The 20000-nt window shown below is 41.3% G+C and overlaps 1 protein-coding gene across 1 annotated transcript in view; it reads right to left on the minus strand.

Moving 5' to 3' along the window:
- Positions 1-20000, minus strand: part of UNC5D (unc-5 netrin receptor D) — a 3101373-nt gene that overhangs the window by 1031204 nt on the left and 2050169 nt on the right. The window contains exon 8 of the mRNA XM_044083087.1: positions 12262-12294. Within this exon, the coding sequence (XP_043939022.1) occupies positions 12262-12294 (33 nt within the window). The remainder of the gene's footprint in view (positions 1-12261; positions 12295-20000) is intronic.

Here is a 20000-nt window from a genome sequence, read left to right on the forward strand (position 1 = left end):
AGCAAAACAGTGTGCAGGGAAGTATTTTTCCCGCTAAATCAATTACCTTCAAACCTTCTATTTGTACTTGTCCATGCCTTATATTGTACATATTAAATAACCTCTTTCCTACTTATTGCCAACTGCCCACTCAGTATACCTTACCTTTCTTCTCACCTCCCCCACTGTCCACCTAACCATACTCTGTCTTTAATTTTTATCCCAACTCCTGCTATCCTCACGCCACACTATTTGCCTTACCCAGTGCGCCAGCTTTTTTGCTTTAGTATTACTCATCACCCAGCTCCCTAGTGTGTACCCCTAAACAATTTTCCTGCATATCTCTGCCATTTGACTACTCTAATAAAACATGGCACCTATCATTCTATAACCACTTTATGATATAACTTGTACTACATATTGCTTTCATTGTCTAGAGTTCTTTCTGCATTGCCTTATACACACACATATGCAGATATTATGAGAAGTATTAAGGATAATGCATAACCAAATGGCATGTTGTTTTGTGTACACTGGCAGGTGTGCATGCTTGGAGGTATAATATGTATGGTGGTTATCATGGGCCACTGTCATATGACCTGCTTCCTCACAGTCACCCCCCCACATTCTATATGTATGGATGTGTAATTCTGGTACAAATGTGGCTTATGTGTGAAAATCTATTATAAGCTCTATGAAATAGCATGGTCAAGTCATGCAAAATGATATGCACTGTTGAGTTCCCACTTCTGGCATCTATACATACATGTACTATGGCATGCTGGTAAAATATCTACATGTACACACACACACACGCAGACACACGCAGACACACATAAAATTAACTATGGATTCCTTAGTTTCACAAATAAGCACAGTCTTTTAGCAGTGCACACTCTCACAATTCTCTACATCACTCCACTCTAAAATCTGTTACAAACAAGTTGTAAAAACATTATTGCCAAAGCCTATTAGATCCATGAAGACTAGATCTCAGCATAAGTCTGTCACTATGCTACCTTCTTTTTAATTACACCAAATCCATCATACTGCATCACTGTAGAAATAAAAATACTTTTGGTGATTGGTAACTCCACAGTTGGACACACTGATTCGTCTGTTACAACAATGGATAAAGGCACGGTGACAGTGAGTTGTCTTGAGGTGCCAGGATCTCTGATATATTAAGGGCCCTTAATGCCCATCCACCCATATAGGACTATGACTATGACACAGTAGCAGTCTGTATGGAGATGAATGACTTGGTGCACAGAATCCTGAGGTAGCTGCAGAGAGACAGGATCTCTCCATGCATGTGCAAATGCAGGCAATAATCTGATCCTGAGCTGAAACTTCCCTTCTCCAAAATGATGCCAAGGTACAAAGAAAAGATAACTGTTTTCAACAATTGCTTAATTGCTGGTGCCATTCAAAGAGATGTTAGCACTGAATGAGATGTCTCACAGTCCTATATGCTTTGCTAATGATGGCTTGTACATCTGGATCAAAGGCATCTCCATACTGGTTTTGGAGCATTTGTTGTTTATGAGTGCCTTAATTAAGATGGAGTCCACACTGATGGACATCCCAATATAACTGGCATTTCAAATCCAAAACAAAATCACATAAATGTGGCCTTGCTTAGCACCAGAAGTCTCTTCTACAAGATGCCAACCTTGAGGCCCTTCTGCATTTAGACACCATCCCTGTTTAGCTACGGAAACTTGGTTTAAATGTTCAGAAAACATTCCAGCTATACATGAGTCTTATACCAACCATGCCTTCAGGCCTGAAAGTAACTGTGGAGGATTGTCCATATTTGTTTTGAATCACATCAACTAGAGACAAGTTCACAGAGATCCACAAACAACATTCAATGAGCTCCAAATCATATTAAATAAGACTACCAGCTCATAGCATTAAAATACAGCCTCTGTCATTATCATCAGATCCATTTTTCTCTTGTTCTACATGGAGTCAGAGTTTCAGTTCAAATATCACCATTTCTCTGGAATCAATGCCACTCTCGTACCTCCTTTAATAGTCATACCTGACTGCTACAGGCTTTTTCCTCACACAATCCATCCATCTCCTGCTACCTTCTTCACCAGATTGCCTCCTGCATTCCTGCATATATGCCCAAACCACCATAAACTGTTCTCCTTGATGTTCTCTGCAATTGGAGTTAGTCGGGCTTTTGCACTGATGTCCTTATTTCTTCATCCATTCCTCAGTGTACGTCTTCACTTGTCTTAGGGACTTCATCTCCATTACCTCTAACTTCCTCAACTGCTCAGCCTTCACTGCAGAGATTTTTGTCCCATACAGTAGTACTGGTCCCACATTGTTCTGTGTACCTTTCACCTTCTTTGTCATTCTTCTGTCATACACTAGCTCTGATACTCTATGCCAGTTGGCTGCAGCCCCTCTAATTCTAACGTTGACCTCCTCATTCAGATTTCCATTCTCCTTAAGCACACCATCCCAGATATGTGAAGCTGTTATGTGAAGTTCTTGTTCAGAGTCTGCCTGTAATGCCACTTCATCTGAATACAGCAGCTTTGTTATTATGGACCCCTCTGACCTGTTTGCTAATGTTGACCATCACCAGTATGAACAGCAGTGAGCTCAGAGCTGAACCCTGATGCACACTCACTCCCACCTGTAGCCCTCTAAGACACCAGACACTGTTCGTACTTGAGTCACTGGGTCTTTGTACACAGCCTGCAGTAATATCACTTATATTTCTTGGACTTCAAATCACTGCAGGACTGACCAAATCAACTTGCTTTGGACTTTGTCATTTGCTTTCTCCAAGTCTGGGAATGCCCCTTTGGACTCTTTCCTCATCTCCGTCTTCTTCTCTACTATCTGTCTCACTACAGACTTCTGGACAGCTGTGCTGCTTTCTGATCTGAATCTGAACTGCTTGCCTCCCATCTGACTACTCTGTGTATTTGCTTATAAATCATCCTCCCCAGAACTTTCATGCAGTGTGACAGAAGTCTGATACCTCTGGACTGCCCACATTTGTCAATGTCTGCCTTCTTCTGGTACACTGGCACTAGTGTGCTTGTTGACCTCTCATCTGGGATCTGCCTTTCTCTTCATACTTCTATGAGTATCCGCAGGAGCCATTTCCCGTCTAACTCACCCAACATCTTGACCATGCCTGCAGTGACCTCATCCGAGCTTGTTGATTTCCCTGACTTCATTTTCCTTAGTGCTGTTCTTACTTCCCCTAGGGTGGGCTCCTCCTCTTCTTTTGTTGTAGACTATGTCTGAGGCAGTACATCTTTGGGTTTTCTGAATTCAGAAGCTGATGGAAGTACTCCTATCAGCCTTTAATGTCCTGTGGACTGGGGAGCAGATGGTTGTTGGTATCCCTAATGAAGGGTGTCTAATGATGATCTTCTTTATCTTTCTGTCTTTGCCTTGAAACCTGATAGAACTTCTTTGTGCCATCCACTGAGTCACTTTTCAGAAGTTGGCAGAGTGCCTTGTTCTTCACTAATACAACTGCTCTCTTAGCCTCTTGTTAGCCAACCAGTATTCCTTCCTAGCCTGGTCTGTCTTTTCTGCCTCCCACTTTTTCATGTACTCCTCCTCCATTTTGATGACTTCCTGCACTTCTGCATTCCATCACCAACTTACTTATCTTACTTGCTCCCATATCTTGCTCAGCTGCAAATCTGTTCTGTAGTCCTCATAGATGCTGTTTTGAAGCCCTGTCATTCTTTATCAACTACACCTATTTTTCTCTTCTTCCTGAGGCACTAGAGACCAGGGTATTTCTTTTAACTCTTGTATTTTTCTCCATAACATCTTCCAGGTCTTTATCCTAGAATCTGTTGACCTTAGAGCCTTCTCTAACCCCTGCTAATATATGACTTTGCAATCTCTGATGCTATTTCCTTACCAGAAGGATGTCTACCTGAGTTGCATGTTGGCCACACACGTAGATGAAATTGTGACTGTTTATGTTGCTAAACCATATGTTGGCCACCATCAACCATTTGCTAAACATAAGCCTAGAATAGCATCCTCATCTTTTTCCTGTTGCCCCATCCATGTGGATCTAGGCAGTACTGATATGTGCATTCTGGAACCTGACCATCAACACCAACTCATGTTGTCATGCTTCCACTTGCAGGTCCAACTGCTACTGCCTAAATGCACTCTTATCTTTAGCGTTGCAACCCTGCTGTAGGGCAAAGGCTGAGATTATGACTACTGCTCTATCCTTACACTGGAGTCTGAGTGCCTCAAGTCTGTCAGTAATTCTGATAAAATCACCACAATTCACACACCATTTCTAGTCTGTCCTCTCCTCCTGAGTAGTACACTTTGGATGTCAAGCCAAGTGTCTTTTGCTGCACAGTCCTTCCATCTTAGCTTCTGAATACACAGGATATCTGGCCCCCTCCTTATCATTACGGTATCCATTTCTAAGTGCAGATTTCTCTGGGTACCTATATAACTGAGTGTAGTAATCCTTAGTTCTTACTCAGTAATTGATTTATTTTTAAGTCCAGCTTTGGTTGGATAGAGCTATTTCAGGAAACCAAAACTGGACAATGGCAAAAAGTAGCTTATTGATCCAGGGCTTCTGGTCTTTATGGTAAGCTTACAGGCACACAGACCCTTCTCCTCTTAGCATGAGTCCTTGTCAAAGGTTACAGTTGGTTAGGTCATCATCCCCTTACCTCCGACAACATGACCCAATGACCTAGAGGCCATTTTTATACTGATGGATTGCTAGCCCTAACATGGCATGCAGTCTGTGATGCATGTTCTCCTAGCTACAGGATAATGTACACCATAGCTGATGCCCAAAGCAACTTTGTATGCAGCTCTTTCTCAATAGACACCATCTAGAGTCTTTGCTGCCGGCTACAGCTCCAATTCTTGTTTGAGTTTGAGGTGGAAATGCACAGCATTTTGTTGTAAGGTGGGAGAACACCACACAGGGAGAGAACATGTAAAATCCAAACAGAGTTCAGGATCAAAGTGTCTACCTTGTGCATGGGAGATGAAGACCTGCTAGCTTAGATGACAATCTTTATGTCATCTGAAAATTTTATATATGTACTTGATGGACTCCCTATAAAGTAGAACTGCTTTATCTTTGAAGACTTTCACAACCCTTCAGTAAACTGGGGCACCTATATCTCAAATGTAGTACATACCCAAAAGATGTTTCAGTTTATTAACAAAAATTCCCTGGACCGGATTAATGACAAATGCACTAGAGGCAATATAGTGTATTCTTGTATCCATTTGCAAATGGTCTATTGAGATCAGCACACTACCCTAGTAAACAAATAAAATAAATAAATAATACCCTTAACCTGTTCCAGAAGAACGTAATTTGTCATGCTCTACTGTCCTGGCATCCCCTTGTAAGTCAAGCTGGATTATAAAGTAATGACCTTCACCATTAAACATTTTCAAACCTGTAGATAGCAATATCTCTGAATTCAGGTATTTCAAGCACATAAATCTAATCAAATTCATAGGTTGGTACTAGGCTATAGGTCCTAAGGCCTATACAAGCCTAGCCATAACAATTTCCTGGCTATTTCGTCCCACATTATTTACTTTCCTGGACCCCTGAATAGCAGGGCGACTGACATGATCCCTCGGGTGAATTTCCTAACTACCATTCAATCAAGTTCCTTTTGAAGAGGACCAAAGCAGCGCTCTGCTTCACATGTATGGGCAGTCTATTCCAGAGTCTGGGGAGTCTCTGGGTCAGGAATCTATCCCTCCAGCATGTTTTGTTCATTGTGATGAAGAGGTTTCAAAATTCACTCATAGCACCATAATGCTAGGCATTACCACAGCAAGTAATTTCTCAAAGGAGTTCTATGCCAACGTAGATACATGTATAGCACAGAAAGTATAATTCAGAATAAAATATAATGGGAAAGTTAAAAACAAGCCACCTTGGGAATCCACCAACATAAATAAACGTTACAATAAACACACACAAAAAAACTCCTTAAAACACACAGTAGACTGAATGAACCTCAAATCAAGGATCACGATAAACATATGGATATTGACTATAAACTTGAAAAATACTATAAGGACTACTAAGGCAGCTTATAACGCTTAGCTCAGTATCTGAAGCTAAGCATAACTATAAATTCTTCTTTGGGTATTTTGACAAGTTTAGAAACAACAGCCAGCATTGTTCTGAAGTTATCCAAAATGGCACCATATACTCAGTGCAAATCTCACCCTGGAGACTACTTTCTATAGACCATCTATCCTTGTGGTTCTCAGACCCAGAACCTTGATCAGTAAAGAATATATACTAAAGGTAGTTTCTAAGACTAAAAATACTTCCGCCAGTGGACCAAATAAAATATTTGCCTGTTTAATAAACAGCATAAAACAGGCTCTAAGAGATCTGTTTCTTAAACTATTTACCAAAACTTTAGCCACTGTTTTTTGTCCCTGAGGTTTACCATACAGTTGTGGTTATATCACCCCACAAGGTGGCCCCACTAATGACCTCAGCATCTATTGGCTTACAAATGTCAACAAAGAGAGACATTTGCTGTACTCCAAAAGGCTCTCAGACTGTTAGGCTGCTTATGTTTTCAGGAAAAATGGAGCACAGCAATCCTGGCAATGATCCATCTTCCTTTACCTTTCTCTGTAGTCTTGTTTCTTAGATTACTATACAAAACTCAGGACCATAAGTGCAGATAAAGAACTAGACAGAGTCACTGACTGAGATCTTTATTCTCTGACATAGCTCATATTTTGCCTGTGGTTCAATACAATATATGCATTACTTCTGCCACTGATGTCATACACTGGTCAATATTTAAACCCACTAACCTCACTCATTAGCAAAACCCTGAATAATTACATTCCCCTACTAAACACAGATGTTCCCTTATTATGCAGAGAGCTGCACACTTTTTTTCTAGGCAAGAACCATAAGTTCTTATTTAGAGGTCCCAAATGTTACCCAAATGCTCCACTTACAGCCATGATTTCTCCACTTTACACCAGAGATAATAGTCAAAAGGACAGAATGTTCTGCAAACATCAACTATGCATACCTGTTGTCTCCAAAGACTATGTTAAAAACACTCATAGCTTAATATTCTGACTATGAAAATTGTGAACAGGAGATGAGACAAGACACACAGTTGAAGGAGTTATATGCCTACCTTGAACAAATGGAACATAACTGCAAGGATGCAGATTCAACTTCACTCCATAAATACAAGGATGGAATGGCTCAGAGTACGTGTTCTTAACTGGCACCTCTCTAAAGGTATCCCAGGCTATATGGGCATATATAATCTCTAGGTGAACACAACACATTTATTCTGTAGTGGTGAATTACCACACACCCTCAAATAAATGGGCAAGAACAAGGTATTAATCTACTGTTCCATGGTCAGAATATGGTGAACTGCATCTCCTGAATTACACAGCTTTCCCCAAGGGGCGGCAAAACAGCCTGATCCCAGTATAAATAGAAGGCATCTGAACCCCTATCAGAAAACATTATTGCCTTAGCTATGTCATTTATGGACCTGGGCAGTCTCTTGACTAAGGCTCCCCTCAAACAACCATCACAATAAAAAAATTATGTTAATGACAAAAACAGACCCCTTGCTACTGCTGCCTGCCCACCTGGCTCTAAACTTTGAACTATGAAAGTAAATGCCACATTAGCTTTCATTTGTGATGACGCTATATCCTCAAGACTTCATAAATGAATGTCATTACCAGATTCATGTCGAGTCAGCATTTGAATTTTTGCGACCCCTAACACATTGTGCCCAGTGTGGCGACCTCCTTCACCTCATTCTGGTTACAGCTCTGGGCAACAGAGTCTACAACTACCAGTTGTCCATGTGTTTACTGAAAACAGTCTGAAAATATCCTTTCTTATGTCTTGAGTTGTAATAAAGTTATCTCGCTCTCTTTCTCCTGTATGTATGTGTGTGTGTGTGTGTGTGTATGTGTGTATGTATATATATATATATATATATATATATATATATATATCTGACACGAAAAATACTGCCAGTCATTAGCCAGAATTCCACTTGTGTGCACCACCCCCTAAAAAAAGCGAAGACAACAACAACAACAACATATATATATATATATATATATATATATATATATATATATATATATATATAGAGAGAAAGAGAGAGAGCGAGAGAGATTGTGTTTACATCTTTTTGATTGACATAAATAGGTGATCAACATGTATGCCAGATCAACAATCCCTGTGTAGGGGAATATGCTCTTTCCCCAGGGATCATGCAACTTTGGAGTTATTAATAAATAGCAGGGGTGGGGTGGCTGTGCAGGGAGACTTGCAATTCATTCTACAAAATAATATGCTAAAATTAACAAACATTTTCTCTGAACCATACCTCTCAACCTCTTAGCATAAAATATGAGGGGGGGGGGGTCATAGGCCCAAAAATAATAACATATTTTAAATATTGTTCTTATAAACTTAGAACGTTGCTAAAATTGCAGCTTATGCATTGGCATGCACTTTCTGAAATATATGAAGTGTAAAACTCAAATGTCTTGTCATTACTTAGATGCTTCAGCCCTCAGTGATTTGCCAGAAAACTACAATTATTTTCATGAACAAACCAGTACTATGAGGCAGATATCTGGACAGTTGTGAAGTATGGTTTGAATGTTCTTCAAAGCAGTACGATAATCGGTTCTTTAAAGCAAAAGGAGTAACGTTTCTACCCACTTTTATGTTCATGTGCAAAAAAAGGTCATCCAAAGTACTGTTTAAAGAAAATGCATGATCTTACTTTGCATGCTTTCTTTCTCCAGATCTAACCAATATTACGACCCTACTGACTCCTGGCAGCAGACTCTTAGATATGCACTACACATAATTTTAAGTAGAAGCAATGTTCCCACATTTGGCCCAAGAAACTCTTTTTTTATTTCCCTCTTTTAATATAATAACTTCTATCTGACTTGCCATTATATCATAATAGTAATCCCCATAATGAATGGCCAAGTTATGCCTAAGATAGCTAAACTACTACTTGTTTTACTACAATTTAACTTATTCCAGGTATCATGTACTCTCTCAGGGAATCCATTAGCATGCCTGTCATTTCTATGTAATCTCCTACTCAGCATTTTCAAAGATTCTTCCTATATAATATCCTAAAACAAGTAATTAAAAGATTCTTCCAATATAATCTCCAGGTTGTTTAAGAATTCATCCAATATAATCCCCCACACTCTGTCTAAATATTTTCAACTATTCCCATATATTCCCAAACAAGCAGTTGTCACTAAATACATAAAACAAATAAAGTCTGCTCTTAAATATCTATACGAGACAAGGTACAAGTTCATACAATTGAACATATTTATTATAAGTTAAGCTTTTATATCCACGGATGTCCTTGCTATATTTCTGCTGTATTTCCTCCAATTTACAAATGTTGGTTTTCTTATAATACTGTATTATTATTATTATTATTATTATTATTATTATTATTATTATTACAGTGTCAGTTCTTAGTCTAATGTAAGTTACATACAATGATGTTGTCATTTCTGATTTCCTTGACTTAATAAGTCTTTTTATACAGCCTATAATTTTACAGCTTTCGTTAACTAATCAGTTGATAGGATCAGAAATAAGCATAGCTAGATCTTCACATATAACCAGGTTCTTAAATGAATCCACTGTTTAATTCACTCCTAAATTCCATATACTTAGTTATCAGAATATTATTCTCCTGGGCCCACCTGGTTAATTTAGTCAAGATGTTGTGCAGTCATACCCCTATATATAACAGATGCAATCAGTATTCTTATTTACAAGTCCTTAACATATCAAATGCAGAACACCTCAGATGAAAAATATAGGTCAAAAAGATAAAACCAAAACAAGCATGGGGTCACAATAGAGCTCTGCTGGACACTCTGACAGTCACTTGTCAAACTGATGTTTGATTTTTGCGATGCAACTGTCCATTTTATCAAGATTACATTAATATATTATTGTTCTAATTTATTAATCAGTGCTTTGCATATGATGATATCAAACAATGAAGATAATTGTATAGAAATTATATCACAGCACAGTCATTTATAGTTGTTACTATATTATAATAAAACATCATGTTACATGTAGTCTTACATCTCTTTCCAACATATATACACTGATACATGGTTTCAGGTACAAAACATTCCAGTTCTAAAAATAATTTCTCCAAATCTGCCCTCTTCATTATTTCCACAAAAAGAAAGTAAACATATGGGTCTATATGACTGTGGGATTGCTTTATTCTCATTTGCATTAAAGATACATTTAAAAATAAATGCCTCTAAAATGAAAGAATCTCTCCATACTTAATAAACTAATGAATAACACATACAGTGGTACCATAAGCTCATGCGAAATGTTCTCAGGTCATTATTGCCAAATCCATCAATTCCATTCCCTCCCTGCTTTTTGAATGGGTGCCATTTGCATAGTGACTTAGTATAATCCAATATAATGTCAGTATCCCAAGTTACTTGGATGCATCAGCATAAATTAGCTCTTCCTTTAAGTATCCAAACTGTTGTGTATGAGATAATTATAAATAGTTAAACAATATATGTCTCGCATTACTTACAGTTTGAATATAAAATTTATTTCAGTTTTCAAGGTCATTGTTCAAATTCAATTCTATTTGTTATATTTTTATCTCTCACGTTAAGTATTTGGTTCTAATGAAAATTTATCCTCCTGAATTTCCCTTTCAAAACTTATCACTTTTCTTCTACTGTCTTTCCACTGACTGCATTACTGAGTTTAATTTTACATAGGTTCATAGATTAGTACTAAGCTAACTGCCCATGCGAGCCATTTTAAACCTACCCAATTATCCCTTGTGAGACTCAAACCCTGCACCTTACGTTTGCAAGGCAAACATCTTAACCATTAGGCCACCCTCCCAACAAATACATGTTTTGCTTCCTTATTTCTATTATTAATCATCTATTGCTTTACATTTCAGTTCTGAAGAATTATCTAGCAGCATGTTATCTTTTATAGTCCTTTGATCACTGTACATCAGTTGTGGTCAAACAAAGTTTTTATTATCTTTTTAGGAAAATAAACAACATCCAGTAGATTCTGTTTCCTGCTAGCTTTGTTTACAATCTGCAACAATTGCCACACCTTCTACAGATCCAACATTTGTTTGGGTTGACAGGATGGGCATAATAGGGGCTACCTCTCAAGTTGTCAAAACTGATTCTGTTGCTGACGATTTGTCAAAAGACACCAATACTAAATGTAGTCAATAGTGATGACTGAAAATTCAAACTTTCATTGGTTTTGTGAGATTTGTTTACATGCAGAGAAGTGGGGGGTTGTTTAATAATGCTGAAACATTTGTATACACTTAATGTTTTGCAATAAGGGTTAGCAGTATGTGTGTGTGTGTGTGTGTGTGTGTGTATGTGTGTGTGTGTGTGTGTGTGTGTGTGTGTGTGTGTGTGTGTGTGTGTGTGTGCGCGGTCATGCACATGTGTACGTACATGTGCAAGAGTGTTTACAGATTATGTTTAGGATTATGGTAAGTGCTAAATCGGGATAAATATAGTGTGTGTGTGTGTGTGTGTGTGTGTGTGTGTGTGTGTGTGTGTGTGTGTGTGTGTGTGTGTGTTTGTGTGTGAGTTTTAGTCCTGTGCAGTTGTATTGATAGGGAAAGGGTTTTCATAACGTAATGTGTGGTAAGACTTTGTGAATCCCAATCCCTGAGTCCATCAGTATGTTCAAATGAATTATGTTAGGAATAAAGATACAGGGATACTTAGCAGTATGTATTACACAGCTGCCTTCATAGCTGAGTTTGAGTCTGAGTTAGCTTTGATTCATGAAATCTAACACTAAGTAGTCATTCCATTAGAAAGCAATAGTGTGCATTTGTTTAATCCCTTTACTTGAAAAAAGTAACTGTGCACCAATGCAACGACAGAAAACTGGTACAATATTTTGGAACTTCGCAGTAACAGGATTAACCTTCTTCTGAGTGGTATTACAGTAATCAATACAGCACACTAACGAGAGAAAAGACTGTTGTACTATTAATGAACATTTGCACGACATTACGAAACAGTAAAACATGATGCAATTGAACATTATCAACAGCAATTCCATTTGCTATCTAGGCAATAATGCAGAACAAAACATCTGTGCTTCTACATTTCATTTCAATGTGACTGTCAGTTTTAAATGTAACTTACTTTGAGGCTTTATTTCATGAAGCAGCTTTCTATCTGAAAAACAGTAAGAAAAATAATTGTAAAGGAACAGTTTTCTATTTTGCTCTTATTGTAACTTTTTTCAAATAGGAAGTTACAATAAAAACAAATATATTGTAGGTTAATGTACTGCAACATTACTGTAAAGGGGCAATACGAGAACAAATGCAGAGAATGCATTGAACTTCTGAAATATCTGTTTCAAAAATAGTTTCATTTTATATGCTATTTTTGTTGTGACAATAATCATTTCCATTAAGTGTATAAGATGCAATGTGTTTTCTTTTAAGACTATTAGCATAGCATAGAACTGGAAAATGTATTGCAATGCAACTTAGTTTCTGAATAGCAAGCTACAATTTATAAGCTAAAGCAAAACACACATTTTCTTCAACCATGATAAAAAAGAAAATCTCCTAGATTAATTTCTTATTTCACAAGTATAATATTTCTGAAGCTATAGGCTGTCAGCTGTAGCAATACATTTGTTTTCCATTTCAAGTCATTTTTTTCATAAAAATAAGGAAATTGTTCCCCCTATTTAATACATTTGTGATGATTACAACACATGGTTTGGCATTAGCATCACTTGCTGTATTTCATTAGCACACACTATCCCACGGATTATCAAAAGCCTGCACGGCATGCAAGATGAGTGCAGTAGCTCACGCAGGCAATATGTCTGCCATGCGATCCAGGAACAGCAGGCAGGGGCGTGCACGAGAGCTCCAGCACTAATCTTACACGGACTAAGCCCTGGCATGCAAATCACCTAATTTTCAGGAGAAATCCATGCAAATGAGGTGATTTTGCAATCCAGGAAGCTTGCAACAGTCTGTGCAAGACTAGTGCAATCTGTAGAAATGTACTTGGTTAGTAACCGAATACATTTCTGCAAATTCCAAAATGGAGCTATGACAGCTCCAAATAAAGGCTGCATATCATTGAATGGCCAAATAGAAGGCCATTGGCATTGCAAACTGTTAAAAAAATAGAAAAATCAACTTTTAATGTTTTTTGCTGATCTCGGCTGTTTAAGCATAGGGCAGCAGTGCACAAACGGGATCGGGTGGAAAATAAGAAAATAAACTGAAAATGAGCATTCTAACAAAATCCAGTATTCTGCCATGTAAGTCAATGGTAGGCAAAAGACAACCTGGTCAGTGAGTAGTGGTTGCTAAGGGGGGAGGCACAGTGTTGGACATGTAACTATGCATTAACAGGCAATCCTACACAAATGAGAGAAAGGTTAGTGAATCCCAGATTTTTCCAGAGTGTGAGGCAGGTCCCAAGAGTGTAAGTGTATAAATAGCTGGGTGCAAGGCTAGGATATAGGTGACATCATGGAGGGGTGTCAGGCATACTGTAAGTGGACTGGAGACCTGTGGCTCAGGATTGCTCCTAGCTTAGCACAGCAGCTAAACTAGGGGTGTATTAATACCTGCCTAGCACTCTTTACAAAGTGTAAGCAGGTGTGGGCAGTGCACACCAGGTTTTACAGGAAGAAAAAGGAAGGTAAACCAGTAAATAGCAGCTCTGTTCACATTTGAGAACTTTGTTTTGTGCGGCACACACACCGGTTTAAACAGGAAGACAATGGGAAGGGAAAGCAGCAGTAGGAAGGTAATCAAGGAGAACTAGCTTAGCTGGCAGGTGAAATGTAACAGAATCAGCCAATTACACAGGCAGCAGACCAGCCCACCACAGCACACCACTATAAACTATGCAAACACCTTCCCCCCTCATTTTAAACTGCACCACTGGTGTATACAGATGGTGAAATTTTACAAAATGAAAGCAAGAGAAAAAAATGTTAGGGGCTGCTTTTGCTATCATAACCCAGCATATGCAAGAGGCTGAGGGTGGTGAGGATGTGAATGCTGCTGAGCAACCCACAGTGAGGAGACGGAGAAGAGTGTACAGACCTAGGGTAACCTACCAAGGGCTACATGAGCTGGAGATAGTGGAGCGCTATAAGGTGGACAGAGACCTCCTACAGCAAAATGTGGAGCTGTGCCGGCCACACCTGACACACAGAACTAACAGAGGGAAACCCATCCCAGTGGATACCAAGGTATGTGTAGGCCTAAGAATACTAGCTACAGGTACCTTCCAAAAGGCCATCTGGGGATATGATGGGGATTTCACAGGCATCATCATCTAGGGTACTCCTTCAGTTCCTGGATGCCATGTCAGTACATGTCAGTGAGCACGTATAATTCCCCATCACCCGTGAGGCGTTGGAAGCAATATGCATCTCTTCCACTAAATAGCATCATACCCTGAGGTAGTGGGTGCAATAGACTGCATGCACATATGCATTAAAGTACCACCAGGTGAGAGGGGTAGGGTCTACATCAACCACAAGTGCTTCCCCTCCATCAACTGCCAGGTCGTGTGTGATGCCCAGGGCATAATAATGAATGTGTGTGCTGGCTGCCCTGGAAGCTACCATGATTCCCACATCTGGCATCTGATGCAGTTGTACCAGACATTTGCCAATGGGGACATCCCACACGCTCACCTAATGGGAGATGCTGGATACGCACTGGATTTATGGCTGATGACACCCATCAGAAATGCACACACCTGAACAAGAACTCCATAATGATGCACACACACAAACACGAATCATAATAGAGCATGTGTTTGGGATACTCAAGCCACGGTTCCGGTGCCTGGACACATCCGGTGGAGCCTTGCAGTACTCACCAACTACATGTACCCAAATTGTCCTTGTATGTGCCATGCTACACAATATGATCCTGCAGGAACAGCATGGGGCAGGGCCACACAGTCCCCCAGCAGTGCCAAGGCCTGCACAGGTGCAGAGTGACTCGAAGGAGGAACATCCTGAGCCTGCCCCAGTAGGCAGAAAGAGGCATGCCCAGTATGCCCTGGCCTTGGCAAAGAGGCAATACATAGCACATGCACTGACACAGTAGGGACCCAGGGAATGACACCTCTCTCTGACTGGCATATATAGTAAAAGGTATGCCAAACATGACACTACCTGTGCTCAACCATGTATAGGGTGTGTACTATGTGCATCCAATATAGGCAGCCCTGCAGCACCACCCTCAATACTGGGACACCCACAAGGTAAGTGACTCACACATGCCAGTTTGGGGGGGACACATACCCAACAAAAGTCACAGCCAGGAGGATAGGTGTAGACAAACACAAAGACATGCTGTACTATGGCCTCTGAATGAGCTCCATGGGTAACCCCTACCCTAGGCCTACACAGACAGACTACAGCAGGCCAGCCAGTTGGATGTAAGTTGTGAAGGCTAGAATGTCAGAAACTAATATGTAGGTAGTGAAAGCTAAGATCTATAGTACACTGGTATGCCTCTAGCCAGCACGATAGGTAAGACAACAGACTGCAATGGTGTACCCGACATACCAGTACAGTCCTAGCAAATGTGTAAAAGTGTAAGGTGTGCCCCACAATCCTATGTACACTTATAGTAACAGTTAGGTGTGCCCCCCCACCCCTGTGTAGAAATGTAGAAACAGTCAGGTGTGCACCCCCCCGCTATGCAGAAATGTAGCAACAGTCAATGCCAAATGACTGATGTATACCCTGCAGGCACAGCATGCTACCTGTCGGTGTACAACACAAAGGTCAGCACAGCAGTACAAACCACCTGGACTTGATCCACACATGCAATATAGATGGCCATACTGGGCATGCTCACACACACAGAGGAATGAAGACAATGTCAGTCAACAACATACTGAAAGCCCATACTGGGCATGCTCACACACAAACACAAGAAGGCCATGTCAGCAAACAACAGTGGATCAGACATATCTGGCAGTTGCAGTTCTCAGTGCAGGCACATGTCAGTATGCACCACTCCTGCCTTGCACACACAGTGGATAGGAATACAGACATATACCTAAGGACAACACACTATAATAAGCCAAAGGTAGACAGATGTTGATGTGTTGATGAGGGTGACCATGACAAGGAGCCATCTGGGCCTGTGCCACCCAGCACACAGCCAAAGGGCCCCAAACACATGAGGTGCAGGTGTCACTTACTGCAGATATTAGCCACTAGTATCTGTCAGCATGATGGTGTGTTGCACGTGCCAGCTGTGCAACATGACTGTAGAAGGAAGTTGTCACCTATTAGCTGTATACACATACCTGTGGCATATGGCCCCATGTGTGCCTGCATGCGGCATGTCAACCCCTACATGAATGGGTTATGGCCCATGCACACACTGCCCCCCCATAGCAGTATCATGACAAGCCTCCTGAGGTCATCCAATGTGAAATACACCTTTGGGGGAGTTGTAGCTCAGTAATCCCCATGGCACATGCCAAAACTGTGTACTGCTGTACTGATAAACTAGTTAGGTAGTAGTCCTAACCCCAGACGTGGCAACTGTGTGAGTGTGTGTATGTGTGCGTGTCTCGGTCTCTGCCTGTGTAGAGAGAAATGTTTTCTAGGCTACTCACACTCAGTACAGTTCATATACACAACATTGGCAAGGCTGTAGATGTCATGCACCTAGAAATACACCTCTGGGGAAACCATAGCCCAGTAATTTCTGTAGCGCATCTTGTAACTGCATACTGCTGTAGTGTGATAATGTAGTCAAGTAGGTGTTCTAACTCCAGACCTGGCAAGTGTGTGTGTGTGTGTGTGTGTGTGTGTGTGTGTGTGTGTGTGTGACTGTATAGAGAGCCATGCTTTTTAGGCCACTCACACCCCATACAATACACATACTCAACTATGGCAAGGCTGCTGATGTCACTCACCTAGAAATACACCTCTGGGGAAAGCATAGCCCAGTAAACTCCATAGCGAGTCCTGTAACTGCGTACTGCTGTAGTGTGATAAAGTAGTTAAGTAGGTGTTCTAACCTCAGAACTGGCAACAGTGTGTGTGTGTGTGTGTGTGTGTGTGTGTGTGTGTGTGTGTGTGTGCTGTAGTGTGATAAAGTAGTTAAGTAGGTCTTCTAACCCCAGACCTGGCAACTGTGTGTGTGTGTGTGTGTGTGTGTGTGTGTGTGTGTGTGTATGTGTCTGACTGTGCAGACAGCAATGCTTTTTAGGCCAGTCAAGACCTGGCAACTGTGTGTGTGTGTGTGTGTGTCTGCCTGACTGTGTAGACAGCAATGCTTTTTAGGCCACTCACACCCCATACAATACACATACTCGACTTTGGCAAGGCTGCTGATGTCACTCACCTAGAAATACACCTGTGGGAAAGTCATAGCTCAGTAATCTCTGTAGGACATCCTGTAACTGCTTACTGCTGTGGTGTGATTTAAAACTGTGGTAGGGTTCCATCTCCACCCATGGCAGTTCTGGGTGTTCTGTGTGTGTTGCAATGTCTGTGTATGGAGCAATGCATCATAGGCTATTTACTCGCAGTACATTTCAAATGTTCTACTTTTCTAGACCCACATAAGTCACTTGTGGATGTTTTGTGTGTGTCTCACTGTCTGTGTATGGAGCAATGCTTTTTAGGCTAGTCACTTGCAGCACTGTTGAAATGCCCTACTTTGGTAAACCTGGTGATGTCACTCAATGTGAAATATACCTTTGGGGAAGGATGTCTCTAGTAATCCCTGTGGTGCGTCCCATAACAGCTCCATGCTGTAGTGTGATATAAACCTCAGTCAGGTTCTCTATACCCACATATGTCAGTTGTAGATGCTTTGTTTGTGTCTCACTGTCTATGTAGGGAGCAATGCATTTTAGGCTAGTCACTTGCAGTACAGTTGAAATGCCCTACTTTGGTAATCCTGCTGATGTCATTCACTGTGAAATACACCTTTGGGGAAATAGTACTCCAGTAATGTCCGTGGCACGTACTATAACTGCGTAGTGCTGTAGTGTAATAAAGTAGTTAGGCAAGGGTTCTAATCCCAGACATAACAGGTGTGTGTGTGTGTGTGTGTGTGTGTGTGTGTGTTTGTAACTCATATCCTGTGTAGAGGTGAGTGTGGGCAATGTGGAGGGGGGTTTGCTAATTTATTTTATGGTGGCCCTACTAAATATCACAATGTCAACCATACAGGGATAACAGATGTAAATTAGCTGGGAGGCTGGGGTGCAAAGCCATACCCATACATGTGACGTCAAGGCCAGACAATCCAAGTTAGCAACCCCACTATTACCCAGAGCACACACACAACCCATGTATCATATGAACCCACATGCCTAGGCAGCAGCCAATATGTGGGTAGTACACTGCATATTGGCCACTGATAGTAGCTATGCAGTGATAGCAGTAGGCTACAGAGGGCATGTCACCCTGCCCATCTGTCCAATATGCACGTACATGCAGACAGTGCACCTATACCATGTTCCCCAATGGACACCTGCATCACCTGTGGTGCCTTCACATGTGACTCACAGTGGACATATCATGCCTGACAACATGTCCTGTATGGGCAGATGACCCTGACATTAGAAAATGCTGTTGGCATGCCATCAATGTAGGTGAAGGGTAAACCTGCTGCCCATTACCAGTTCCTGCCACAGGTGGGCAAGACTGGCACATCTGATGATAATCTGTGTTCAAAACATGGGCCAGACATCCCAGGTACAGTTCCACATGTCACTGTACATGCATGTGGGAGGTGTGCACATCTCAGACACCATCCATGTCATGGACTAAGAAACACATACATGGCATGTGGTGTACAGCACTGGCCACACACAACAGTCACCCAGGTTACTGGATGGGGGATGCAATACTCACCTGGGTGGGCAAATGCAGTAACTACAGGCCTGAGCCACAATGCAGACCATTGTCATGTGACCTGATGCCAAGGTAAACCCATCGCCTACCCTTGTACAGCCTGCTGCCACAGTTGACCACCATACACACCCATGTAGACATGCACCCATGCATGTCAGAACTGGCACCCTGTGTGTTCATGTGTGTGTGTTGTATGGTGCGTATGTCCACATCCACACTCACTACAACCACCCCACGGCATACTGAAGCATGCTGTCTGATGTCGGACATCTACTCATACTCTCTGCCCATATGGGCTCTGTATGACCTGTTTGGTGTATGTGATACCTGCACATTGATTTGTTGTGGCAATCCCACTAGTGATGAGTTGCACTCCTGGCTCTGCCAATTGTGTCAATGTGTGTACGTCCCTGTGTGTGAGTGCCTGTGTTGACGCTGGCACCTGTTCATGTAGACAGGCACGTGTATGACACCTAACGCATATCTACTGTAACCCTGTTGCAGATGTCACTCACCCTCACATATATGTTCTGAGTGCTCCACATCAGGTAACCCATGTGGTGCATCCAATAAATGCATCGAACTGTGATAGCACTACATAGTTGTCTGGGGTTTGATACCCTGTGCGGATAGGAGTGTGCCACAAACATGCTTCAGTTCTACACTTCCACCCCTCCCTGACATGTATTTGCCTCTGTCTGCTTCCACCACTCCCACTCTGGTGGATGTGGAGTCCCACACCTGCCTTGCTTAGGCAGCAGCATGTGTATTTTAAGTGATGCTCATGATCAGATGATGGCCTCTGCACGAATTGCAGCCCTCCTCTAGCTGATTGCATGTGGAACAGCTGTGGTAACAATCCCATATCCAATTGCATAGAAACATATTCCAATACCTAGGAACATCATGGTGGTGTTGGGCCTTTTCAGTCACTGTGAGCAGGAACTAGATCTGTTGTTTGACAAACAGCATCTCAGATGGATTGGGG

The sequence above is a fragment of the Protopterus annectens genome, chromosome 9.part0 (genome assembly GCF_019279795.1).
Source record: "Protopterus annectens isolate FY-2018-M chromosome 9.part0, PAN1.0, whole genome shotgun sequence".
NCBI lineage: Eukaryota > Metazoa > Chordata > Ceratodontiformes > Protopteridae > Protopterus > Protopterus annectens.